Below are 27,602 nucleotides of genomic sequence, written 5' to 3' on the forward strand. Positions count from 1 at the left end.
CACGAGGCGGGAGCGAGCTCGTCCGTCGGGCCGGCCGAGCCCGGCGCAGTGCTGACCTGAGCGTGCGCCGCCAACCGCGATACGCCTGGCAGTGGTATGTAACATACCCGCAAGCTCCGATGCCAATGCCGTTTACAGAACACAGCCAAGTCCGCGGGGGCCAGCTGGGTGTCCGTGGTGCCGACTGCACACCAATACCCAGCGCTGGTGTAACTTCGTCAGTAGGGGTGGCGGAGTCCATCTTTGGGAAGCTGCGGTGCTACTGTGTGTGTGGGGGGGGGGGGGGGAGGGGGCTCAACATGTGGGGCATGGCTCCTCACGGAGATACAAAGTTCTACCCATGATACCCAGGCGCCAGCGCGTGGCCAGAAGTGAACGCCGCTAGCCGCAGAGCAGCGAGCGAGGCCATTACAATGTTACCGCGCCGGCGGGGCGGCGTTACGCACTTAAAAATACCCCAGACCTCCTACACGCTCTGCACCAGCCGTCGCACTAGTTTAATCAACGCAGGGGCGTAAATGACTTAGTGATGCCATGGTTAAGCAGAATGATAGAAACCACCCTCTACGAAAGGGAATAGGTAAAAATAATATTCACAAAATAACACTTAGTCGGGTAGCTTCTAAAGCAGCTACACTACGACATACTGTACCTAAGGTCTGTTTTTGGAAACATGAAAGATCATGTACCACAAAACTCGCGACGATCCCGACAATGCGTTACAGCACCGCGATGACGGCACTGCGCCGCCTTTACAACTTCAATCCACCGATGCCTCGCAAATCCCCGAGCTGGCGAAGCGGCTATGGCACCGGTCGCGCCTTAATGATCGTCAAAGCCGGGCATGGGGAACTGTGCGGCGAAGTGGCGCACGCGCCGCTTCAGGTCGGCCACTTTGTCGATGATTTCGGCGTCACTCGCCAGCGCCGCCCGGTAGTCCTTCAGACTTTTGCCTGGAGCGAGAGAGAGAGAGGGCAGCAAATCAGCAAAGACTCGGGTAAAGCCGGGCCACACTCGCTCTGACGCCATCTATACACAGTGGGCAGCCAGCCAAGAGCCGCCTCACGCGGACGCCACCCTTGTCTTGCAGTCAGTTGCACGAGTACACAGAGTCGACGGGTGTCTGGGTCACGCGCACGGCGCCGTCATGCAGTCTCTACACGAACAGCCGGTCCTCCGGCGCAGGCGCCTCAGTCTAGCAGGGCTGGGCAGGTGTCCTAATTCAGGTGAGGCGCCAACTCCACGTGCGCTATTCTGCCGCAAAGACAGTGACCTCCGACAGCTGGCGGCCTCCGAAACTACGGCGCCAGCAACAACACACGAAACCCACAACTCAACAACGGCGGACAAAGCTACCCACGCCCGCACCACCGCAGGCCGCAGCGCACCACCCTGTGAGACGCGGCGCCACGACGGTGTGACAGCGTCCTCTCGGCGCTCCCGGCGCGGCCGGAGCGGGGGCGCAGTCTGCGCTGCTCACCGGTCTTGGTCTTGAGCTGAGTGGCGATCTCGACCGCCTCGTTGATCAGCGCGACGACCCGCTCGAAGTCGCTCTCGGTCAGGCCGCGCGAGGTCAGGGCGGGAGCGCCTGGCGGCCGGTGGGGCGGCGCAGGTCAGCGCCGAGGGTGCAGCCGGCGGGGCGGCGGGGGTCAGCACCGGGGGTGCGGCCGGCGGGCGGCGCAGGTCAGCGCCGAGGGTGCAGCCGGCGGGGCGGCGGGGGTCAGCGCCGGGGGTGCGGCCGGCGGGCGGCGCAGGTCAGCGCCGGGGGTGCGGCCGCGGGGGGGGGGACCGAGGGGACGGCCGCAGCGGGCGCCAGCGGTGACGCATGCAGAGCCGGCGCCCCGCCGACCCGCGTGTCGACCGTCACGGAGCGATCCACCGGGTAACTCTTGGGATCCGATGGTAACACTCTGCATAAGGGTCGACATCATGCGTGTTGATATCATTCATGTCGCTTTCATCACAAACTGATCATACGTTTTAGACTTAATACGGCACTCGATGATGGTGATACTGATAGTGATGATGACGACACATGTGGTAATACACGCGGCGAGGGCGGTATTCCGTGACCCGAAAAGCTCGCTAAGGCACCCGAATTAAGCTTCCCTTCGGATGACCCTGGTCTCTTCGCCCTCCAAGTCAGGCGCACATTCCTGCTCACCCTCACCAGCGGTCCGAACACGATCAGGACTCGCCTGCCACAACAGCACGCTACACGTCTACGCCCGGACACTCCGTGACCCCCCTCCCTCCTCCGACCCCGGCTGAGCCCCAGGAGCGGAACTGACCGAGGCGCAGGCCACCCGGGTTCAGCGCCGACTTGTCGCCCGGCACCGAGTTCTTGTTGACAGTAATGTTGCAGAGGTTGCAGACCATCTCGACGCGCGCGCCATCCAGCTGCTTCGGCCTCAGGTCCAGCAGCACCAGATGGTTGTCTGCCGACCGACGGCAAGGACGGCGGTCAGCCGGCGGGACGGGCGGACAGGCGTCCCACAGCGGCCGCAGGTCAGCTGGCAGGACGGGCGGACAGACGTCCCACAGCGGCCACAGGTCAGCCGGCGGCACAGGCGGACAGACGTCCCACAGCGGCCACAGGTCAGCCGGCGGGACAGGCGGACAGACGTCCCACAGCGGCCCCAGGTCAGCTGGCGGGACGGGCGGACAGACGTCCCACAGCGGCCACAGGTCAGCCGGCGGGACAGACGGACAGACGTCCCACAGCGGCCACAGGCAACAGAGGGATGGGGCGCACCAGGGCGCGCGGCACAGATGGGCGTGTCCTGCGCGCAACGGCGGCTCGGCCCGTCCCGGCGGGCGGGCCGGCCAGCCGGGGCAGCACAGGCTCGGACGGGAGCCTGTGACGGTCAGACTGGCCGGGCACCACCCACCACCACCCACCTGTGCCGCCCGACACCAGCGAGAGGTCAGCTGGAGCAGCACAGGCTCGGACGGGAGCCCGTGGCCGTCAGACTGGCCGGACGCCACCCACCTGTGCCGCCCGACACCAGCGAGAGGTCAGCCGGGGCAGCACAGGCTCGGACGGGAGCCCGTGACGGTCAGACTGGCCGGGCGCCACCCACCTGTGCCGCCCGACACCAGCGAGAGGCCAGCTGGGGCGGCACAGGCTCGGACGGGAGCCCGTGACGGTCAGACTGGCCGGGTGCCACCCACCTGTGCCGCCCGACACCAGCGAGAAGCCGGCTTTGGTCAGCGCCTCCGACATGGCCTTGGCGTTCTTCAGCACCTGCTCCTGGTACGCCCGGAACATGGGCGTCTGCGCCTGTAACGACCGGGCAGGCTGCGTCATCGCGAGCCGGTACAGCTGGAGAGCAGCGGGCCGCCTCCGCCGCACGGCACACACGGAGGTGGAGGAAGTGCCTGCCGTAGCAGGGACTAGGTTCGCTTCGCCGGCAGTTCGCATCCAGTCATTTAGCTGCACAACCTATGGCGCTGATCGTCGCGGAGAGGGCCGGTGGCCAGGCGCTAGTACACCACTCGCATGCACTTACACTCTTCACAACTTTCACATCACACACGCGCACGCACTTGCACACTTCACAACTTTCACATCACACACGTGCACGCACTTGCATACTTCACAACTTTCACATCACACACGCGCGCGCACTTGCACACTTCACAACTTTCACATCACACACGCGCACGCAGTTGCACGCTTCACGACTTTCACATCACACACGCGCACGCATGCTTCACAACTTCCAGCTGAGCAGCCCCCAAACGATAAAAGGCTCGCAAAACGAATATTACAGCCTCTTTGCTGATAAAGCCGACGCATTTTTCAGTCAGAACATCATCCCAATAAGTCACCAGCTGACTAAGCGACGAATCGCCGTCAGACTGAAGCACAAGTCCCTGAGCACAGCTGGCCTCCGTGGCATGAAGCCTCCACGGTCGGCACCAGTGACGTTACGGCTGACCTGCCGGAGCGCGACGGCCACGCCGCCGATGGCGTGGTTGTGCGGCCCGCCCTGCAGCGCGGGGAACACGGCTTGGTTGACGCGGCTCTCCAGGTCCCACATCAGCTCGCGGCCCGTCTTCGGGTCCACGGAGCGCACGCCGCGTCGGTAGAAGATGAGGCCGGCCCTGCCGACCGTGGGCACGCCCGGTCAGTCGGCTGCGGCCGGCGCTTCGCGGCGCGGCCTCGGTCACAGGGAGACGCCGGGGATGCGGACACCACCCCACTCTCACCTACAAGCCGACACTTCGAACGTGCCCCGCCTCACTCAGCTCAGCAAAGACAGGCTACTCACATAACCAACTGCCTACCCACATCCCCACGGTACTATTGGCACATCCCTGCCTGCTGCCAGCTGGACCGCTCGGTCGACGGCACCGCCCGGGGCGCATCCGTGTGACGCCGTGCAACCCTGTCCGTCTGGCGCCGCGCTGGCCGGGCCGTCTGGCACAACCGGGCCGTCTGGATCACTTCCCCGGTCCTGGTGACCATCACCTGGCGCCGCGCAGTGTCCTGTGCGCGGTGGCGGTGACCACGTCTGTCCCGGCCTTGGTGACCCTCACCTGGCCCCGCGCAGTGTCCTGTACGTGGCGGTGGTGACCATGTCTGTCCCGGCCTTGGTGACCCTCACCTGGCCCCGCGCAGTGTCCTGTGTGTGGTGGTGGTGACCACGTCTGTCCCGGCCCTGGTGACCCTCACCTGGCGCCGCGCAGTGTCTTGTGTGTGGTGGTGGTGACCACGTCTGTCCCGGCCCTGGTGACCCTCACCTGGCGCCGCGCAGTGTCTTGTGTGTGGTGGTGGTGACCACGTCTGTCCCGGCCCTGGTGACCCTCACCTGGCGCCGCGCAGTGTCCTGTACGTGGCGGTGGTGACCACGTCTGTCCCGGCCCTGGTGACCCTCACCTGGCGCCGCGCAGTGTCTTGTGTGTGGTGGTGGTGACCACGTCTGTCCCGGCCCTGGTGACCCTCACCTGGCGCCGCGCAGTGTCTTGTGTGTGGTGGTGGTGACCATGTCAGCGTAGTCGAACGGGCTGGGGATAACGCCGGCGGCCACCAGACCGGAGATGTGCGCCATGTCCGCCAGCAGGTACGCCTTCACGTCATCGCAGATCTGGGGGCGGCGGCGGCAGGGGGTGAGACCCGACGCCACGGACAGGAGGCCGGCGGCGCGGTCCGGACGGAACACTAACGGCGGGGCGGCGGGCCAGAGCGGCGGCGGAGGCACCGGTCCACCGGTCCACCGGTCCACCGGTCCACCGGTCCACCGGTCCACCGGTCCACCGGTCCGCCGGCCCGCCGGTCCGCCGTCGAATACGCTGAGGCCGCCGGGTACGCTGGCACACCGATCAACAGATGGGACAGCTGCAGATGAAGTGCTGCAGCCTAAACATCAACAGCATGAGGCACGGCACTGGCAGACACGCCTTTTCACCACCTAACGAGCGCTTGCACACCAGATGTACTATGTTTCTCTTCTAACTGCAGTAATGATACCTGTAAGCCTTAAAGCACGCGAACACGTCCAGCGGCCAGAAAGGCCAGCTTTGGGAGTATTCACTTCGAGCTTAGCTCTCGAAGACATTACTTAATCAAGACACTTTTAACTACAAGATATTTTAGCCACATAAAGCTGACTATTGTTCAAACTGATATCCAAGAAAACACAACGAGCTTACTGAAGCCAATAACCTGCACAACAGGCAAAGCACTGGTGCCATCAGCAAGACGACCTCCCAACAGCTGCCTACTGGAAGAGAAGGTACGGGTGGCTGACGTGCCTGCCTGAAGCGCTGGTAGTCGAGCAGGCGCGAGTAGGCGCTCGTGCCAGCGATCACCAGCCGGGGCCGGAAGAGACGCGCCGTCTCCTGCAGCTTGTCGTAGTCGATGGTGCCCGTGCACGGGTCCAGCCGGTACGGCATCGACTCGAAGTAGACGGACGTGGCCGAGATCCGCTTGGTCTCCGTCATGAAGCCGTGCGTCAAACTGCGGGCGAGGAGATGGCGCGTGAGAGGAGGCGGCAGAGGCGGGCTGGCCGGACCGGGCGCGGTGGGTGGTGAGGGAGGGTACCGCTGGGGAGGACCGGCCGGACCGGGCACGGCGGGTGGTGAGGGAGGGTACCGCTGGGGCGGGCCGGCCGGACCGGGCACGGCGGGTGGTGAGGGAAGGTACCGCTGGGACGGACCGGCCGGACCGGGCACGGCGGGTGGTGAGGGAGGGTACCGCTGGGGCGGGCCGGCCGGACCGGGCACGGCGGGTGGTGAGGGAGGGTACCGCTGGGGCGGGCCGGCCGGACCGGGCACGGCGGGTGGTGAGGGAGGGTACCGCTGGGGAGGACTGGCCGGACCGGGCACGGCGGGTGGTGAGGGCGGGTACCGCTGGGGCGGGCCGGCCGGACCGGGCGCGGCGGGTGGTGAGGGAAAGCACCACTGGGACGGACCGGCCGGACCGGGTGCGGCGGGTGGTGAGGGAGAGTACAGCTGTGGGGAGGGGGGGGGGGGGAGGGGCACGGCCAGACCGAGCGCGGCACCGGCCACAGCGGCAGGCACTGACGGCCCCGCCAACACATCATCGGCGTGTGACGTGAACAGCTCGTACCAGGTGTCCGTGTCTCGGACTTGTGACTTGCCACTGACGCTAAGGACGTTGGAAGGAGCGATCCAGTGAGCGGAGTGTGGTGGGTGTGGTCCGATCAATGACCGACAATACGGGGTCGCACCAATGGGGAGATTGGACCAGGCGGCGGCGGTACCCCTCATATCCCCCAAAATGGCACAATGTGGGACAACGCACGCCAAATCTGCCACAACGTGTCATTCAAACGACGCGTTACCAGCGCTGAACCGCATACGGGGGGAAAGAGTTAGGAACGAGGCGACCCACAGGCGTTATGCCGCAACACATGCTGTCCGCAGCAGCAGCTGTTCGTCCCAGAAGCAAGCAGCCAGGGCATCAGCACCTAGCGTTAGGTGATGCACTGCCACGCAACGCGTCCCTAGACGAGAGATCGGTCAACATTCGGATGGCACCTCCAGCCTGCGCTGGATTCCCAAAGTGGACGGCCTGACGTAGCCAGGGCCATTCGTCCTACGCATCATAGGATCATCCAACATTGCTCGGCCAAGAGCGGGAGACTAACAGCAAGCGCAGGCAGCTCTGGACTGATGGGAGACGGGTCAGGACTGCCCGGGATCTAGGGCAACGGGGCGGCACCAGCCCGCGTCTGCTGCGCATGCGCCCCGACACGACGGCCCAGACTGCGAGACCTCTCACTGGCAGCCCGGCGACCCAGCTTTTGAGACTGGCTTGAGGCTGGAGCCGGCACCTTGAACACATTTGGTTTCCCGCTCTTTGAAGCTGGAAAGAAGGGGACACCATTGTTCCAGCAGCCCGACAGTCGCGGATAAGAGGCTGACATTGATCGTTTCCGGCGACGTAAACATGCTCCTGAAGTACGTCGTACACGAAAGGCACGCTGGATAGCAGCGTAAAAAGCGCCTAAAACCGTCCAGCGGCTGGGACAAATAAACATTGGTCATGCTCTGAGCCGGTGAAACATTGCTACAACATGGAAAAACTTAAAAACATTTCAAATGCTTCAAAACTCGTCAGTGTTTCATGCAATGAGGTCATAACATGTGTATCTTAGTCCTGATAGCTGTCCCTAATCGTTTACCAAGGTGAACGTTTGTAGCGTTCTTTCGGAACGCTTTAAAATCAATTTTGGGGTTCGACGTGATGAACGTTCGTGAAACGGCCGGGCGAGAAAACCAGGCGTGTACACCCACCGACAGAATATTTATTTAAGTATTCCAAAGGCCATGCAGCGTGAGCGAATGTTGCAACATCGCAACCAAAAATCCGATACCCAGAAACATTCAAACTTTTGGAAAAGCACGTGAAAATTTCAAAGCTTTTCCAACACTCAATACAGCATGATGCAGCAACCAACCCAGTAACACGTTTCGGGCTCTAAAGACGCCACGTCCATCAAAAGACCTGTCACCCGTGCAAACGATAGCTCAAGGAGAAAATCCCGACAGCAGACGGGAGCTTTCAGCCACAGCTCAAACGGCGCAACAATAAAATCGCCATTTGTGCGATGACTCTGGCTGCTTTACTCTGGCTGCCTTCAGCTCAGCTCACGGCGCGCTGAGGCATGACTGTTGTGTGGCAGCGCTGATCGTCGCTGGCCTGCTGCGCTGCCACAGAGCCCGTGTATGAGGAGAGCGCTCTACTGCAGAGGCGTCGCAGAGCACATCTCGAGCGGCTAACGACGCTGGAGATCTCGTGATAGCGAGGAGCAGGACACCCAGACGTGAACGGCGAACCTGAACTGCGGCGACCCTGAACAAATGGCTTGTGGTCCAACCCCCTTCAGCCGTGTTATTTAAGCTAGGTTTGGCAATTCGTGGAGTTTTTGTACTTAAACAATGAGTTTCCATCTTCAATTGACATGTTCTCGGCCTACGATCCATTTAACGACCTATCTCTGCAAATGTGGCACGGTAAGAGCGTTGAAATTCGGGATGCTCGAAAAGCATGATGAAATATAACAACTATCCGAACATCTGAACGCTGACAACAAATACTCGTCTCAAGACAGTGCGCCAAACTCTCCGCAGCCTTGCCACGGGTGAGCCGTTCAGACAGGGCGAGGACAGCGGAGTCGTGGGAGCTCCGCTGGGCTTCTGAACGCGGCGTCCGCTGGCCAGCGGTGTTCGCGCGGTCATGGCAGACAATGTAATGGCAGGCCACTACTGACGGCGACCCCACTCGTCATCACACACCAAGGCGGTCACTCAGGCAGAGCCCGAGCCCGGACCGTGTGTCAGCAAAAAAGGCGTCCGCGACAGGAGCCCACATGCGGCACAAGGGAAGCACACACCCGTGTTATGGATCACAGTCACCCTACGCAGCTGCGGTACCGACAGCTTTTCACCCAGCTGCTCATGGTGTTACAAAATAGCGTGGTCTCAGACTCTTTGTACTAACGGCGAGTCAAAATTGTCGCAGCGCCGTCAGCTGCACACAAACAACGCGGAACGTCGACGCTTTCCATGCAGCATGTGCTGAGACTGACCTACTAGGGGTATATATTCCCATTCCGTTGGGTGGGTGGTGGGAGGGTTAACCTCCCCCCCCCCCGCCGGGACAACTAGGGCCAACCCGCCAAAGTTTGGGAAGAAAGAGAGATAAACCTGAGGATAAACCTGTTTGTCGGCATATTTTGGGAGTTGGTTGAGCCTTTTTTCATTGTTCAACCCCCCCCCCCCCGCCCCAGCAACCAATTTTGAGAAGCTACGCCCCTGTGATCTCCTAAGATGCTCTACGTAACTGAAGATTAAAGTGGCAACCAGGAATATGTAGCATCATAACACGACCATGGGCAAACAGCTCTCAAAGCCACGCACACTCATTGAAAACAAAAACATCACACATTTATGTTTTAACTCGATAATTATTTTTCGAACCGTGCTGACACCGATCCAGCAGGACAGCGAGCCAGGTGCCTGGATTACAATGGAATGCATCATGGGCGGCGTCATGCTTTGTGATACCACCGCATGGACGACACTTATTGAAAACCCCAGCAATCCAGACGCCTGGACGGAGTTTCATAGCCACTTACACCGGAGAGGATCAGGCAAAACTCCAAGACGTTGCACCACGAGTTAACGGCAGTGTACGCGCGCAGAACCAGCGGTGGCGGAGCCTCATAAGCGAACGCTGCGGGCTGAGCTGGATGAGGAGGGGGATACTGTGGTCCGCTGCAAGGCTGGTGAAATAATTCACGAAAGCGTTTGGAGCGCGACATGGCACCACATGTTTACAACAGGGGTTTCGGTATGCCATTGAAAAGAAATCGCATGCATTTAACGGGCCACTGACGGGCTTTAAAGTGTTGAGTCCACTCCCGCCGGCTGGACGAGCCAGCACCGGAGGTTTGTCGACTAGCGGATTCTGTGACTGTTGATGGCTAATGATTGCTGCAAGGGGTCAGAATTGGTATTGGTGCTACTTTTGGGCGTGGAATGCAAAATCCTCCCTAATCTTTGAAAAGTAACCCAACCAATGTTTGCAAAGTTCCAAGAAAAAGACGCTTATCCAAGGTCTGCTTGTTTCATTTGTTTGCCTCCACCAGCCGCCTGGAACCGAGACCGACGGGCGAACCGCCACACCCCCGGGGAGGACATGGCGGCTGGTGACCATACTTTGCACAGCCCACGAAATCGTATCACAGCCACCATGACTAATGCCCAACACTGAACCATCCGGCTACAGCACGCAGCAAAAACAAGGCAGTATCCAACATAGCCCGGTTTGCTTCACACAGCACTGGGCCAGCTTACGATTAGCCATCGGTACACCTTCTCCAGATGACGTACCATCCACGGTTCTGGACATTAGACGGGCCCAAGAATAACTACGCCCTGACGCGAGAAACTAGCGATGAGCTCACACATGTGCCCACAGTTTGGTAACTTAACCAATCGTAGACGTTTTCATAGCGTTTTGCGGCGCGTCACTGGCTGGCGGCCCGACAGCCTAGCTTGCATCAGCCGCATCCATGCGGCCTAAAGCTTGCCCAGCCGAAGCAAAACGAGCATTGTAGCCACCCCAAAGCTTTATGGTTATTACTGCATGTCTGTTTTATGGTTACTTAGCCCGCTAGTTGTGCTGACTGTTGCATGAGTTAGTTGTTGTCGATGCGCAATTAAGAGTCGAAGGTGGCGGTACTTGTGGCGTGACCCCAGTGACCCGAGCACTCACTGTCCGCCGTCGGGCCGGTCCAACACCACGTGACCCCTGTAACCCCACATGACCCGTGACCCAGCGCGACCCGGTACACTCACTGTCCGCCGTCGGGCAGGTCGAGCCCCATCAGACGGTCGTGCGGCTTCAGCACGGCCGTGTAGGCGGCGAAGTTGGCCGGCGAGCCCGAGTACGGCTGCACGTTGACGCCCCAGCGGGCCGGGTCCAGCCGGTAGGCCTGCAGCGCGCGCTCCTGGCACAGCAGCTCCACCTTGTCCACCACCTCGGTGCCGCCGTAGTACCTGCGGGCGCGGCGTGGCGTCAGGAGGACGGGTCGCGCTCGTAGCGACGCCGGGACGCCCTGACGATCGGGAGCGGGTTATCAGGAGCAGGAGCTGGCAGGTCACCTAACAGAGCGAGAGCGCACCACGAAACACCAAGTTATCCGGGCGAACTCGGCAGATTCACGACAAATCAGCCGGCCTGTTTCCGACTACAGGCCATGAGATTTATCGAAGTATTAATGCGCCGGTTCATGAATCAAAGTCAAGCCCACACACAGCATGCACTTGCCGCATCTGAACTGTTCAGACTGCGTGCGCCTTAGCCAGCGGGGAACAGGACGCCGCCGCGGGTGCGGGCCCAGGTCGCCAGTCCCGGACACACCCCTTGCTATGACCTCTGCCGTACTCGCGGACAGGCGACCAACACTCGGAGATCGGTCGTTGCCTGGCGCCGGCCGACACGAGCCAGAGCGTTCCCGGCCGGCAGTCAACATAAACAGCGGGAGGCCCGGCCGGCCAGCCAGCCGCCGCCACGGCCGGCCGGCGCCGGGCGCCGGAGCCGACGGCGGTCGCTGCCGGCGCCCGGCCGGAGTACTGATCCCCGTCACGTCACGCTCGGGGTCAGCTGACGCGGCGTCGCACGCTCGGTCGCCAGCGGGCCGCAGCCGCACGGCCACCCAGGACCGCCAGATGTCACACCACAGGTCACAGAGGTCAGATGTCACACTACAGCTACGGCAGCCTCCACTCGCCGTCCCCGGCCGGCCAGTTTCCAGGCACCAAGGCCCCTTCTCGTCACTTTCCAGTGATGCCCGGCTACGACAACCGCTCCAGCCAGTAACCAGTGTCCGTGGCGCCCGGCCGCCGCCGTCGCCGCTGGCGTGCCGTTGCCGGGGTCAGTGGAGATGCCATTTCCGGCGGCTGCTCCACTGGCACCGCCAGTCGGTGGGCCCGTCACCCGCCCCTGCCCCCTTCCCCCGCTAGGCGACTCGTCACGGTCCGGGAGCCGAGCCGCACTGACGTAACACCGACCGCGACAGGTCCACCTGCGCCCCGCACCTCTGAGTTCTGACAGCCACGGATTAGAGCTGGCCGCTCGGACCGGTCGCTGCGATCAGACGCCGATCACGGTACAGAAGCCACCCCGCCCGCTCCCAGCGACCCCTGACAGCCGCTGATCACAGCTGGCCGCTCGGACCGGCCGCTGCGATCAGACGCCGATCACGGCACAGAACCGCCCCCTCCCGCACCCAGCGACCCCTGACAGCCGCTGATCACAGCTGGCCGCTCGGACCGGCCGCTGCGATCAGACGCCGATCACGGCACAGAAGCCACCCCGCCCGCTCCCAGCGATCCCTGACAGCTGCTGATCACAGCTGGCCGCTCTGACCGGTCGCTGCGATCAGACGCCGATCACGGCACAGAAGCCACCCCGCCCGCTCCCAGCGACCCCTGACAGCTGCTGATCACAGCTGGCCGCTCTGACCGGTCGCTGCGATCAGACGCCGATCACGGCACAGAAGCCACCCCGCCCGCTCCCAGCGATCCCTGACAGCTGCTGATCACAGCTGGCCGCTCTGACCGGCCGCTGCGATCAGACGCCGATCACGGCACAGAAGCCACCCCGCCCGCTCCCAGCGACCCCTGACAGCTGCTGATCACAGCTGGCCGCTCTGACGTGACGCCGATCACGACAGAGGAGCCACCTCCTCCCACCGACCCCTCACAGCTGCTGATCAGAGCTGGCCGCTCTGGCGTGACACCGACCACGGCAGCACGCGGCGGTGGCGGCGGCGGTGCGCAGGGCACGCTGGAACCCGCGCCGCACACACCGGCCGATCCCTGGCACACCGTCGGGACCAGCCGCTCAGTGGCCGAACACGAGGCCGATGACTGCCAACGGCGTCAAGAGGCTGGACCAGCTGGTCAGACGGCCCCCGCGGCTCCTACGGGAGCCAGCCCCGGCAGCGTGCGACGTGGCATGGTGAGACACGCGGCACACGTGGTGGCCCTGAACCGGAGACCTCGGAGGTTTTGCGGCAGCGGCGAGGCCATGACGACTTTTTATCGGCGGCGGCGGCGCCGTAAAAAATTTGGCTCATCCCGGCTCTTGAGATACCCTGGCTGGGGCGTGGGCTGACGAAGCAGAGGCGGTGGAAACACTTGGCCGTGTCAGCACGACTGTGAACAGGAACGCCTCGGACGGTCACCGGTGCCAGCCCAGCGGTGGGCGTGTCGAGAGGGAGTCTCTCCGGAGCAAACGGTGGGTGCCATCCTTTCAGCGGTGGTACAGCAGACGTGTGGGAGGGCGACCTCTCATGTCGGGCGACCGAAGGCCAGCTCTCTCTCCGGGATCACTGGTCTAATCCGAGTTCGCTAACACATGCCCTCCGCGTGTGCACATGTCCTGCCGTCTGCGGATGGTCTGCTCACCTCTGGCCAGGATATCCCTCCGAGTATTTGTTGTGCAGACACGACCCCATCGTCTCCAGGACGGCGCGACTCACGAAGTTCTGAAACACAGGCCACCGTGTGGGTTCAGACAAGCACGGCCGACCCACCGAGGCCGGGGGCTGACGCTGCGGGCCGCAGCCAACAGCAAGAGCTACCACTGCACGCAGGCGCGCACTTGAGAACAAGCACGGGCTGCCTTCGGACACTAGCTCATCTTTACAACGCCGATGCTGACAATAGTTGCCTAGTTGCATCGGTATCGGCATACTCCAGTTTAGCTCAGTGATGTGCAGTGATATAATTGTGGATGACACCAACCTGGGCTATAGGGCGTTGTGGATACTGGATCATATGGCAGCAGTCTTTACTGCCGATAAATTCACACGCAGTGCTCCATATATTCAAACAACCATGATTTATAACTGGGCATCGCAATTATCTCAGATACTCCCCACTACACTTTTCACATGACACCTACCAAAGCGAAGCGACACATTGGTTTTTAAACGGCGCAGATCATGACCGTCGACGGATTCCACCTGTGTGATGTAGCAGATGCCTCCACACATCTGGCGCCAATCTGTCGCTCACCTCACACATGCACCCGCGCTGAATGGCTGCAGACCGACACCCAGATATAGCGGAGCCGAAGGCAGCGCAACATCTTGAGGACATAATAACTGCTGGATTGCTGACTAATGCATCCACTAATCGTCGTTGCAATGGCCAACGGTAGCCGCCCACCTTTCCCTACACGCCTTCTCAAGCTATGCAAGGCAGGCGTTGGTCGTTCCTCATGACTCGAGTTCATAGGAGACGGGCTGGACGGCAGGGCCAAACACAACAGCGGTCAGGCGCAATCAAGGTCGTGAGGTCCAACGTCGGTTGGTGCTGCTAACGTCGGATGGTGCTGCTAGCGTCGGCTGGTGCTGCTAACATCGGATGATGCTGCTGACGTCGGCTGGTGCTGCTAACGTCAGGTGGTGCTGCTACCATCAGGTGGTGTTGTTAACGTCGGATGGTGTTGCTAACGTCGGGTGGTGGTGCTAACGTCGAGTGGTGCTGCTAACGTCAGGTGGTGCTGCCAACGTCAGCTGGAGCTGCTAACGTCGGGTGGTGCTGCCAACATCGGGTGGTGTTGCTAACGTCGGGTGGCGCTGCTAACGTCGGGTGACGTTGCTAACGTCGGGTGGTGTTGCTAACATTGGGTGATATTAATAACGTCGGGTGGTGTCGCAACGTCGGGTGGTGTTGCTAACGTCGGATGGTGCTGCCGAGACCAACCAGTGCCCAGCTTTACGGAAGTTTTAGAAGCACTCAACTGCTCCGGTCATGTACCTTGGCCTTGTCAAAACAAAGATTGTATTCACATATAGCGGGTATTAATGACGTACCCTTTATCTGAGCCTTTGCCATGCAGCCCATCTCGATAGGAAAAGGAAACGGGACAGCAATGCGATGCGAACAGAATACTGTTGGTAGGCAAGAAGCTATGTTTGTATGTTTGTTCACCACAACTAGATAACGGCCTACACAAACGTAAGCACGCCCTTCCGATCCCAACTGTCAACAGGACAGGCGGACGCAATCGTCATTTTCTACGCTTCTCAGGTCTCATGAAATCTCTGATTTCGCAACCCACAATAGGCCCGCAGCTCTTATATTTTTGTTGGACCGACCCGAGACTGCTGTTGTTTAAAAATAAATCCAGAAAACTAGATGACTTTAAGGTGGGATGAGCCACCTAGGATTTGGGAGCCACACACTAAAATGTATAGAGTGCAAATGATTCTAAAATTGCACATTTTTTATTTGGCCAGGAGCATTGTCATTACATAACTGTTGCTTACAGAAAGCAATAAACACCCCACATTATAGATCGCCCCTACCGTCAAGAAATCAGCGATTTGCACGTAACTCGTGTGGTGTCGCCCGCACACGGGCCTGCGAACCCGTGTGACAGATGCATGGGTCCCGAGTTTGAATCTCGTTAAGAACCTTGTCTTAAGTTTAAGTCGTTGACACTTAACTGGCGACGATTTGGACACGGAAGTTCAGAAAATCGTGGATATTTATTCGTCACCTGTCGTCTAGTGATGCATGTCAGATTCACGTTCTGTCATGCCACTTCCACAGTTTGCGACATCGGTGTTATTTTAAGGCGTCGTACTCCGTCAAATATTTTGAAAACATGCGATAGCCTTGGCGGTGGTGCTGGATCGCTTGCATGACAACTTGCAGCTTCACGCAGTGCCGATCGGCGACGTTTCGTGTCAATGTCTCCACACCGCCCACGCAAGCCTTCGCCTGAGCTGTGACTTATGATTGGCATGGCTTGCGCACTCCTTAAGGGCAAGTGTTCTCCACCTGCCTTGGCTCGCGGGAGCGGCCGAGGCGAGGCGCGTCGTCACGTAGCTGCCAGAAAACTCGAACGCCCTTATCTACAGCATCATGTGCACAGACGTCCTAGCCGGGCTCCCGCTGCTGACCTACGGCCCTACCGCTCAGCAGATGTTCCATGCTGAGGAGGTCTGGGCTGATGCGCACAGACGCCCTAGCCGGGCTCCAACTGCCGCCCTACGGCCCCACCGCTCAGCAGATGTTCCTTGCTGAGGTCTGGGTGTACCGCCCAACACCGCCACGGACCGGAGGAAGCGCGTCACACTGCAGCGGGCCCCGAACCACGCAGCGCTGGAGGGCAACGGGTAGTCCGACCGCAACGCCGGCGTCCGCCAACTGCCGGCTTGCATTCGCGCCTTCGGTGCACAGGGGCCTCACTTGCTACCAGACCCAGACGATGGCCGAGGCTCGCGCGCGACGCCGCCCACATCGGCGCCTCCGTGTGAGCCCCCTTGGTGCGGTCACTGCACAGGATTGTCAGGAGTCTCCACCGCCGAGGGGTCATGGCCCCCGGTCCCTCCCTTTGATCAGCACCTCGACACGGCTGCTCCCCGACACAGCAGCGGTGCACTAAAGGTAGCCCCCGACGCCGACAGCGGTGTACCACACTGCTAATGCTCTGAGCCTATGTCTTAGGGAGACAGATACAGGCAACTGCCACGTCTTGCTCTCGTTCCCTGTCACTGCACAGAACAGTGCTAGCCTTGCTAAGCCTACCATTTGATGATATGTTATGCGGGTGGGGAGCCGTTTCCGTCGCGCTGTCTGGCTGCGGGCCAGTCCAGGTGGGGCCGGATGGCTGCGACCCGGTCTATGTTGCACCGCTGCGTGCCCCTCCCCTAAGTCCGGCGGCAGGCCGGCCGCCGCTGCCAGCATCGATCCTCTCCCATGGCCGGCGGCGGTGGCGGCGGCCGCTATAAATAGCCGGCGGCCGCCGCTGCCGTCCGCACGAGCCCTGACCAGGACGGCGGCTCCGCTGCGCGCGGCCAGTGGTCACCTGGCAGGCGGGAGGAGTGCGCGCCGTCCAGCGGCGGCGGAGCGGCGGCGCGCACCGGTCCGCTCCGGCCCGGTGCGGCGCTGTCCGGTGCAGTCCGGTTAGCTCCGGCGCTGTCCAGCAGCGTCCAGTAATTATGGCAGGCACGAACAGGGCGGCCAGCGAATGGATAGGACCAACTCACGCTAAGGAAACCCGATACAACAGGAATTGCAAAAGGTGGGAAACATTTACCCGGCAGTTAATTCAGGTTAATGTTAAGAACAGGCAAACAGAGCCTTAGCCCAGACGAGAATACGCAGTCCTAACACATTAAGTGGGAATACCTGGTATACCAAGTTTATACAAAATGTCTTGCGTCACTTCAAAATGTTTCAAAATGAGGCATCCGGAAGTCTTGGTAAAAACAGCTCACATGGCCCGGCTGCGAAGCCGGCTGAGCACCAGTGGGAGCACCTGCGGGCGCGCTAGACATCAGCTGGACCTCTTAGCAATGTGTGCAGTGCACGTCAACCGTCCGAAGTGAGCGGGACCCCGGACCATAGCAGGGCGACCCTCACTGAACACCTCGAAAAGAAAATGACATTTGACACGGGATTATCTCAACGTTTGTTGAATAAAATCAGCTTTCTTCGCCATCGCGCCTAATTTGTACCGCTCCACTTCGACAAACTACAACCAAGGCTCGCCGTACGGTGCGCCAGACGGATTCGAAGCCGGCAAAAACACACTTCTCTCCACGACTCTCGTCACGGAGTCTTATCCGTCTTTTTTCGCGAAAGCCTTGAACAGCCCAGCACATGCCCAGCCCAGAAGTCCTTAAATGGCATGCCTAACCTAAAGTACGGGCCTCCCCGACCGCTGCCCCGCGCCGGCCGCCAGAGTCGCTCGGAGCCGGCGCCTCGGGGCACAGTCGCGGCCGCTCCTCCGGGCAGCGGAGCCGTCGGCCGCCGGCGAGTGACCTTGGTTGCAGCGTGACGGCCGGTCGGCGGCCCCAGCGAGCAGCCCATGGCCTGCCGTCGACCGGTTCAGTGCGGCGCTGCACGCAGACCCGGCCCGCCCGGCCGCAGTCCGGTCTCCGAGCCCACCGGCCGGCTCAGAGGCGGGAAGGCCCTGACACGGCGCTGCTCGGATCGGGCCGGCGCGGACCCGTCCAGAGCGGGATGGCAAGCTGGGCGCCGATCGGCTGTGCCGTTCTGCTCGACGCATGAAGGCAGAGTCCTTTGAGCGCACGATGAATACCAATTCTTAGTTGGCTGCAGAGGTTTGCAACCAGAAATTGTAACAATCATTACTTTTTAACTTGTGGGAGGCGATGACATTCATTTGATTTCTCTGAATTGTTTAATATGAAACGAAAACACAAGTGTGTTTGAATACAAAGTGTGATGATGGTGATGATTTGGGCTTTGGGGCGCACCGACTACGTTGGTCATATGGCGCCCAGAATACTAAGTAAGACCAACTGTCCGGCAGCCAGAGATTCCAGGCATACGCTGTGTTTATACATGTTTCTGAAAGTCTGATCATGTTCAACACAACCACTACCCCGCTGGTTATTCCACGGGTTATAGTTAAATCATACTGAGCCAATACGATTTCCCCCATCTGGCTCGCGCCGGACCCAACATGATGTGTAACTCATTCTCCATCAGATGCTATTACTCGGCATATCCTCAATCCGACGCTGAGCTCACGGTCGTATGCAAATTCTTCCCGGTCCGCATCCGGACACTGCAGATTTTCCATTAGGTTGTAGACTTAGGAGAGCGACGTGGATGACTGAGATGATAAAAGACACAGAGGAGCCAGGATGCCCGAGCACGGAAAGGATGGCGCGCTCACTATAATGTGAGGACCAGCGAAACACGGCCGAAGATCGGTGATCATGCCATGCACCGGCGACGTCGAAGGGCTGAGGATAACATACAACATGGCCCGTAGCTGTGCCGTGAGCCCGCGAGGCTGAGGGACAGCGAGGACCATCCTAGATGGCCAGTGACAGCGCCCTGTACCCGAGAGCGTACAGGACCGTGAGCGGTACTCGAGACACCAGTGACAGCGCCCTGTACTCGAGAATTTACAGGACCGTGGGCGGTGCTCGAGACGCCAGGTGGCCGCGGCGGAGTCAGCCTTACCTCGGAAGCGATGAGCTCGAGTCCGTGCAGCTGGCGGTCCTTCTCCTCGGCCAGCAGCTGCCACATCTCGGGGTCGTCGTCTCGCAGCGCCTCGCGGCCGGTCCAGCTGGAGGAGAGGCGCGCCGCCGCCCCTCCCAGGCCGGCCTGTCGGCACCGGCACGGCGTCAGGGCCAGCTCGCGCACACACACACTGGACGCGGCCGGCCGGAGTCGCCAGCTGGCGCCGCTGCCGGCGCCCACAGGCGCCGAACCTCCGATACGACTTTGGCGGATTGTTGCTGCGCAGTCACGCACGCCTTCCAGCTATCTGTCTATCTTTTCAGGCATTGAATCTTCCAACACTATCCCGCTGCTAGCCTTTAAAATTGTGTCAGAGGGTTTCCCTTTTTGTTCCAAAACCCATGAATAGTTTTCACCTAAGAATGCTGTAACGGTAAGTAGGTAATGCCAACATGATGGCCCTTATGAGAGCGTAGCGCCCATAGCGTTACGACCGAAAAAGGGTTTCATGATTCCTTACGCCAGTTTAGCCTTCCATATGTTGTCGCCGGAATTGGCCACGCCAGAATCAATTAAGAAACCAGGCCGTGATGTCCTGAGCCTGACGCGGAATACAGTCAAGTGTGTGCTGCGCTGCCCGAAGTCAGAGCCGGCGTCGACCCCCTGGCGCTGGCAGCCGGACTCGGAAATGATCGCGGAGGCGTGGAATCACGCACAAGTTGAATTTGCAAAACTTTAGGCTTAGCATTGCTGCAATGGTACTGCCAAAGATTTGTGGAATTCTTACAGAGCAAGGCGTAAAAATTCTGACATAACATATGAACTGAATCAAGAAATTACGTTGCATTTTCCAATGTTTTTGACTCAAACACGATTTTTGGGCGGGCGAAATCCCTTTATCTTCCGCAAAAGCTGGGCCGGACTTTGACTCCTTGTCTCTTACACACAACAAAATGCCAACTGAGTTACATATGTAAAGCGTCGCAGACGGCCTGTGAAGCAGGGAATGCCTGTGAGCGGTGTTATGACCTGGAAGATATGTTGACTCGGCATCCAGCACCACGCGGTACGAATCCCAAAGTGGGCGCACACTTCAGCCGGACCCACAAGGAAAGGTCAGTGGACAGCAGGTCAGCGAAGGTCATCCTCAGCCCGGGACGGCCGTTCCCACAGCATTGTGCGGCACGTAACACGCTGTGCGGTCCTGTCTGAGGACACGGCGGAGACCAAGTTAACCACTGAGCTGGACGGAACGGCTCGGGTGGGGGGCTCGTGGCACACGCAACAAGCTGTGCTTAGCAAGAGGTTTGATCACAAAGGCATAGATGCGAACCATCGCTAAATGAATTACGTAAAAATAAAAAGGTCGCGGCATAATCTCTCGCATCCTTTGTCATTCCCCTTTCTGATAGTTCTCCCTTTTAGGAAGAAACATTTTTGCAGGTTTGCTTTAAGATGGGCGCAATGGGGGCGATTGCCACCTATCTACATTATGGTACGTGGGTAGTAATACCACCTACCACCTACCATTACGGCATTACGGCTACGTTTCAGTCCAAAGAGTTATGGCGGAAGACCAAACTCAGAAGTTATATAATTTCAGGTACTTGGGTTTTGTTGAAGCTGGAACACTTCCAATGGGAATAAAACGTTCAGTTCGTTCCAGGAAAACGCGTGGACATTTTCGTATATACTATTTAAAGGTCAGACTGGTATCCATGACGCCATAATAACGTCATTCAAATCCTGCTTTTTCACTTGACGGGCGACGATCAAGGTCTTTATAAATATAATCAAGTCGTTCATTTTTGGTGTTTGTGAGCATTATTCCAGATAAAATGGTCGTAAGTTGGCCCTTAATCAATGTGGTGCAGGGTACGATGACGCAATCAAACGACGACGCCTGGAGGAGCGTGTTGGTTAAATAGAAAAATTGTGTTGTCTAGGGTAGCGGTTCACACTTGAAAGCATATCAGTAGTTATGCGCCAGCTTATTCATCACATTCGATGCCTGCTTCAATGCCTTCAAACATGGAACATTCCCTTTACGGTACGCTGAATCTGGAACCCAGGCGTGGCCTGCGCGCTCCGACCTCATCGAGCCTCTAACGAGTAACGTACGCCTCGGAGGTTACCATGGAGATCGCAAGCGCGCTATACATTCATCGGGCCTTGATTTGGTTGACTGGGTAATGCTTCGTCTGCCTTCGGAGCGCGCCCGCGGCCTGCACAGCCTCCAAAGATAAGGTCTTGTGGAAATTGGGCACCGAAGCGCAGTTGTCTGACGTTGTTGCCAAGGTGCGTAAACCTTGTTTAAGCACCTTTAAGTTTAGAGGCAAAGTGAGAGAATACAATTTTGAAATTGCAGGACAACATAATGAGACAAGACCCATAATTATCACATGCATTCCAGACAGTCAGCCCAGGTCCCGCCAAAACAAACTCGTACCGTTTCTGGTCATTTTGGGATTGTCGTATGGCCATGAACCAACTTTGAAAGATTGCAGCTATCAAATCCACAGGAATACACTTTTTCCTTCAAGAGAACATCCCAGGTACCTCACCTGGTGATGGCGGAGCTTTTAAAGCCCAAAGGCCTGTATGCATCCGTTCTTGTTAAGCTCTTAAGATGTGCGTCTCATACTGTGGTTTACATCAGTATATCATAAACGGCCGAACGTCGTCAGGCACTTTCTGAAACTGGTTGGCTGCCGGGGATAACACCCGACGGGATAAGACCAGACCAGGCGGGATAAGACCGGCCGGCGTGCACGGAGCTCCAGTCATATGCCGTCTGGGCATTCCAGTTGAACCTGCGTACTCTTGCGTGTGCTCCGGGTTTAGTACTTTCACAGAATAGCCCTCTGGGATCGACGAGCGTGGTATCTGAAAATTTCGTTGGCCGGGTCCAGCTGTCCGTTAATCATCATGTGTCGTTTCTGAAAGTGTCTGAGATGGGGTGCCGCTTCTGAATGTGCCTGAGACGAGATGCCACTTATGAATGTGTCTGAGATGGGGTGCCGTTTCTGAATGTGCCTGAGACGAGGTGCCGCTTCTGAACGTGTCTGAGACGGGGTGCCACTTCTGACTGGGATCCAGCCCGATCTTGTGCAATCTGTCGTGGGATGTCAGTCGGTCAGTCAAGAAGGCTGCGATCTAATTTAGCAGCGTTTCTCGAATGCCAAGGCCGTGCAGTTTCCCTGCCAGCCTCTGCTGAGGAACACAAACACCTTATAATCCTTATAATTCAGGCAGAGCACGTCCACAGGGTTACGACACCCAAGTCCAGTCATCCAGTGACACCCACCGGGTGTACGGCTCACGACACACCTGGGTTCAGTCATCCAGTGACAGCGCGTACGGGTTACGACACACCCGGGTTCAGTCATCCAGTGACATACACAGCGTGTACGGATTACGCCACTCCCGGATCCCGTCATCCGGTGACCAGACATGGGCACGAAGCCAGGCTTTGGCTCCCAAGCCCAATCCGAGTCCGAAAGGCAATAATGTGACGCCGAAATCGAAGCGCAGCCCAGTGGCTTTGAAGTTCGAGTCTGCGAAACCGGAGAAGCCAGTGACGTCGTATTTGTGAGCCGCGGAGCTGAATCCGAAGCCAGTTACTTCGAACTTTGTAAACACGATGCTTAAGACGAAACCAGTCGTTTTGAACTGAAGAAAATCGATGCCCAAGCCGAGCCCATCAGTTTAAAATAACGAGGCCGACGCCGAAGCCAAATCTAGTGTTCAACGTTGTTTGCGAAACTGAAACCATTTTCGCACCTGCTTTAACTGTGTAGGATATGAAGACATCATCAGGTTTTGTAGACTGGTTGAAACGAGGCGTTTCACTACCGATGGGGTATTGTTCCAGCATCGTCCTCGGCCTGCATGAATTTGTCCACAGTTTGGACAGTGGTCAGCCCATTGTGAGGCGTTCAATGGCCAGGAGAGTGACCGGCTGGTTTTTCACTGCCAGCTATGTATGCGTCGCAGCCTCTAAAAGTTTATGAGGCGCATTCTGGTGACAGAACGGGCAGGGTTGTTTTGAGAAGCTAAGTCACAACTGCAGTGAAAAAATACCATGATAAGGCCATGCCCAGCAGTTCAAGATCTGGTGAAGCTAAAGCCACATTGGAGCACGTGTCCCCTGCGCGCCCGCCCCCACCTGCGCTCATGGAGCAGGACTTAGTCACAGCCTAATCACAGATCAGGATCAGTGGGTACCAAATGCAGAAACTCACACCTCATCGGACTTAAAAGAATGACCACAAAATTTGCTCACTGCTGCCCAGCATCATTGCGACTTTTTGTCTAATGCATGTGGAGTTAAAATACGACACCACGCAGGCCGAGCGTACACAGCATCTGTTGATGTGTACGAGTGTTCTGATGCGTAAGCTTGGTACTCCGCGTGCAAATACTTTTTCGGATCTGGTAGCTTTACAACACATTTTACTAGCAGTGGAATTTCAGTGGATGCCGGAAAAAATGTCATTTGAGACAGGCGATGCTCTGTTAACAATTGCAAAACCAAGTAACAGTTCAAAACACAACTATCAAGATCATGGCAACTCAGGGGCGGATATAGAGGAGGGGGAGGGGCACGAGGTCATGCCCCCTTGGGACCCCAAAAGGACCCCATAGGCTCAGAAGGAGCCCAAAACCGACCGAACATGCGCATTTTCTTTGTACAAAACGCAACAAAATTGGGCATTTTGGGCTTCCAGGCGTCTAAGAACAATCGCCGACAGTGAAGGGCCCACGAGTAGACACGAATTATTCTTCACTGACTGACAGGGTCGTGATTGGGACATAATAAGCTCATAACGCTATCCAGAAACCCTATCCTGTTTCCGGCGACCTATATGCTCACTCGCGGTTTCAAGCCGATTGTTAAGGAGCCTTCCACGCTGCACTTACCTTCGTTACAGTTTCCCGGACGGCCCTGGGCTGTTGCTGGGGCCCTTCCTGCTACCGTACCGGGTCGCTCTTGTTAATCAGGAGCCTTCCAAGGACTTTTCCCATTTGCCCGAGAGGCTCTGTACGCTATAGCCGGGGGCCGCATATGTTAGCCTGCCGGGATATTCTCAGTTGCTCAGGGGCCCTTCATGTTGGTCTCGATTAACCCACCGACACATTCATGGGATGCTCATGGGTCCTCTTCATTCGTCTAGGACCTTTCAAAATCTTTGTTAATTTCTTAGAGCCCTACGCTCTTGTTGGGGGCTCATCTGTTGACCTGCTTGGGCACATTCGGTCATTCGGGCCACTCGAAATTGGGTTTTGGGTACTTTTTATTTCAGTGAAGGGCCTACACAATTGTCGGGGCCCCCATTTGTTACATGCTCTGGCACACTGAATTTTTTAAGGGCCTCGTGGATATCCAACGCATTATATTCAAATAGCATTGGTTATTTGAATGTAAGGCCCTAACCTCCTGTCGCGGGACTCTGATAACCGGCTCGGGTACACTCCATCTTTCGAGGGCCCTCCACACTGGGTCTTGGGCACCTCTTATCTGAATGTAGGGCCCTACGCTCCTGTCGGGGGCCATCTGATAACCTGCGCGGGTACATTCGATCTTCCGAGAGCCCTCCACACTGGGTCTTGGGTTCTTCACATTCTGAATGGAGAGCCCTGCGCTCTTGTCGGGGCCCCCATGTCTTCTCTTGCTTTGACGTACTCGATCGTTCAGAGGCCTTCCACATCGTGTAGTGGGTATTTCTTCTTTGAATTGAGAGCCCTACGCTCTCGTGGGGCCCCACTCGTTAACCTGCTCAGGCACACTCGATTGTTCGGAGGCCCTCCATTCTGTCTTGGTTACTTCCTACTTGAATGGATGGCTTTAAGTTCTTGGCAGGGGCTCATCTGTTAAGCTGCTCAGGCCGGTGGCGAATACAGAGGGGGACGGGGGAGGCACGGGACCATGCCCCCTTGAGCCCCGAGGGGACCGATAGGCTCCGAAGGGGCCATAACCGGCGGAACAGGCGCACTTTTCTAACACAAAACAGATCAAAATTGGTCGTTTTGGGGCTGCAGACGACCAAGAACAGGTGTAAGCGAAAGTGAAGAGCACATGAGCAGACAAAGTTAATTCTTAGCTGATCAAGGTGTGGATTAAGAGAGATTTTGAGGCTCATTACGTTGTTCAGAGGCTTTACGCTGTTGCTCGGGCCCTATTTGTCCACTTGCCAGGCCAATTAGATCGCTGGACAACCTTCCACGTCGCCCTTGACATCTTTAAATTTTCTCGTAGGGACCTACGCTGCTGTTGTGACACTATCTGCTTACATGCCTGAGCACTCTCGATCGATCAGTTTTTCCTCCACGAAATTTTTTCCATCCGAAAGGCTTTATACGCTTTGTCTGGAGCCCCATATAACGGGTTACGCTTAACTGCTCAGGGGGTCTTCACATTGGCGTCGGATTATCTCCACTTGTTCGGAGAGCCTTGTGCTGTCGCCAGGGCCCACCTAAGGCAAGGTACTAAGCCATTCGATGCTCAGGGGCCCTCTTCTTTGATCGAGGGCCCTTTCCCTTTGATCTTATTTGCGGGTGACTCATCACTCCTATCGAGGCTCCTTCCGTCAACCCAACCGGCCACTCTTGATCGCACATGGCTACTCATTCATGGTCTTGGGCAATTCCCTTTCCTCTGAGGGCTCTGTGCTCTGACTGGGGCCTTACATGTCAGCCTGCCGTGGTATTATCGACCGTTTAGGGGCGCACCACGCTAGTCTTGGTTTTTTCCGCTTGTGCTGAGGACCCTATACCTGCTGACGGGAGCCTCCTTGTTTTCCTCCCTCGGCACCCACGTTCACTCAGGCTCCGTCTCTATTGACCTTGGTGCCCCAGGATTAGAGTAGCAGACGGATATGTACAGTTGAACTTTTACGCGCAATTGTCGGAGGTAATTTTACGTGCAGCCGCCGTCCTCCGTGTCATTTCCTTCGCTACTGAGTGTGTGACATTTTAATACTTGTGTGCCACATTCCTAATGCATTTTGAGTGCTAGGATATTAAAACCTGGAAACAATTCTGGGACAAACAATCTGCACTAGTCATCAGCCATTGGCTAACCACACAGAACAGCTGGTTAACCAAAAATGAACTAGGAACCAAGTTTGTGTTTATTCTGATGGCATTTAGCAGCCAGCATCAGATTATTTAACCTGTTTTTCCGGACTAAAATGCATACAACTTTTACAGTGCCTATGATGTTTCTACAAAACATGCATGCAGCTTAATACCATTGATCTTACAGCTGGTTAACCAAAAATAAGCTGGGAACCAAGTTTGTGTTTATTCTGATGACATTTAGCAGCCAGTATCAGTTTATTTGACATGTTTTCCAGGCCAAAATGCATACAACTTTAACAGTTCTTACGATGTTTCTACAAAAATGCATGCAGCATAACACCACTGATCTTAAAATCTAAGGACCAGAATATAAGTACCTTCTATGAAAGAGCGTCACAATGATGTGTGACCCCCTGTTTGTCACAATCCTGGGTGTGCTGCTGTGGCAATTTACCATGAATGTGGGTGTTAGTGAGAAAACTGAGTTGTGAAACTAACTCAAAATCACTTTGCCAGGGGCGTTGTAATTGCTTCATTTAAAAACTAGTTAAAATAAGGAGCATATCCCTTGTCATACTGGCATGCCAATAAGGCATTACATGCACACAATTCTTCACAACCATGGTAAGTACAAACACATTGCTTTCTGCAAACCAACAGTACAGTTGTGAACTTACCTTGGAGCCAGAAAGCGCAAGATTCAGGGTCCTATAGATGGACATCATCTTGCCGAAAGACGCTCCAGATGACCACCGAAAGCAATGCGAAATAGATCCCTTCTTCGGTTCGAGCGCGCCACAGCCCGCAGTAGCACCTTGTTTTACCAAAGTCTCTGTCCTATTACAGCTGAAGATGGCTATGAGCAGTGCAGGATGCACGAAACACGCTTCAAAAGCAGTATATACGCTGCTGGACAGCCTTAAACGCAATTACCGGCACCCACCACCTCCACACACGACCTCCGCGAATAGACACACAGCATCAGAACACGAAAAATCAAATACTGTCTAACACGCGGCATAAATGTCGACAGCAGAAGTGGTAGAGCTGAGAAGTATTTTCTTCAGAAAATATCTCTGTACCAAATGTTTGGATTTACTAAAAGTTTTATTTGAAGCAGTTCAGTCCAGAAGATGTCAATTCTCGACATTTTTTTTGGCCGATCTCACTGAAAATTTTTACTGTACCCTGATGTTTTTCGTCTTGTTTACGATCCAGCCGAATCTGACATCAAAAAAGCGCAATTGAATGGCCCGTACAGCTTTTGAAATGTTTTGTCCTTCTCTAGTGAAGTCGGCCGAATGACACTAAAGTGCTGCTGCGCTGTTGTCCAAGGGAAGATAAGGGATATCTTTAATAATAATATCGGCAAAGGGTTACCATTTCTTCTTTCTAAGTAAGACTACAACACTTCAAAGGCAAAAAATTGCATTGTACTGATCTGAAATCTTCATTGCCTCTAATATACCTCCAAAGTCTTGGGTTCCATGCAAGGCGGAACTGAAAGGTAGTTG

The 27,602-nt window shown here is 57.1% G+C and overlaps 1 protein-coding gene across 1 annotated transcript; it reads right to left on the reverse strand.

The window, feature by feature from the left end:
• On the reverse strand, window positions 1–27,069 carry LOC119102641 (serine hydroxymethyltransferase, mitochondrial). Its single transcript, XM_037226098.1, has 11 exons — window positions 26,766–27,069; window positions 19,006–19,149; window positions 13,453–13,532; window positions 10,837–11,037; window positions 5,761–5,965; window positions 4,954–5,093; window positions 3,945–4,110; window positions 3,175–3,283; window positions 2,292–2,438; window positions 1,481–1,588; window positions 1–953 (listed from the first exon to the last, which is right to left on the reverse strand). The coding sequence occupies exons 1-11, from the start codon at window positions 26,811–26,813 to the stop codon at window positions 823–825; spliced, it is 1,479 nt and encodes a 492-aa protein (XP_037081993.1). The 5' UTR covers window positions 26,814–27,069; the 3' UTR covers window positions 1–822.
• Between the last annotated feature and the right edge of the window lie 533 nt (window positions 27,070–27,602).

This window comes from Pollicipes pollicipes, unplaced genomic scaffold, assembly GCF_011947565.3.
Source record: "Pollicipes pollicipes isolate AB1234 unplaced genomic scaffold, Ppol_2.1 Scaffold_5724;HRSCAF=6776_pilon_pilon_pilon, whole genome shotgun sequence".
Classification (NCBI taxonomy): Eukaryota; Metazoa; Arthropoda; class Thecostraca; order Pollicipedomorpha; family Pollicipedidae; genus Pollicipes; species Pollicipes pollicipes.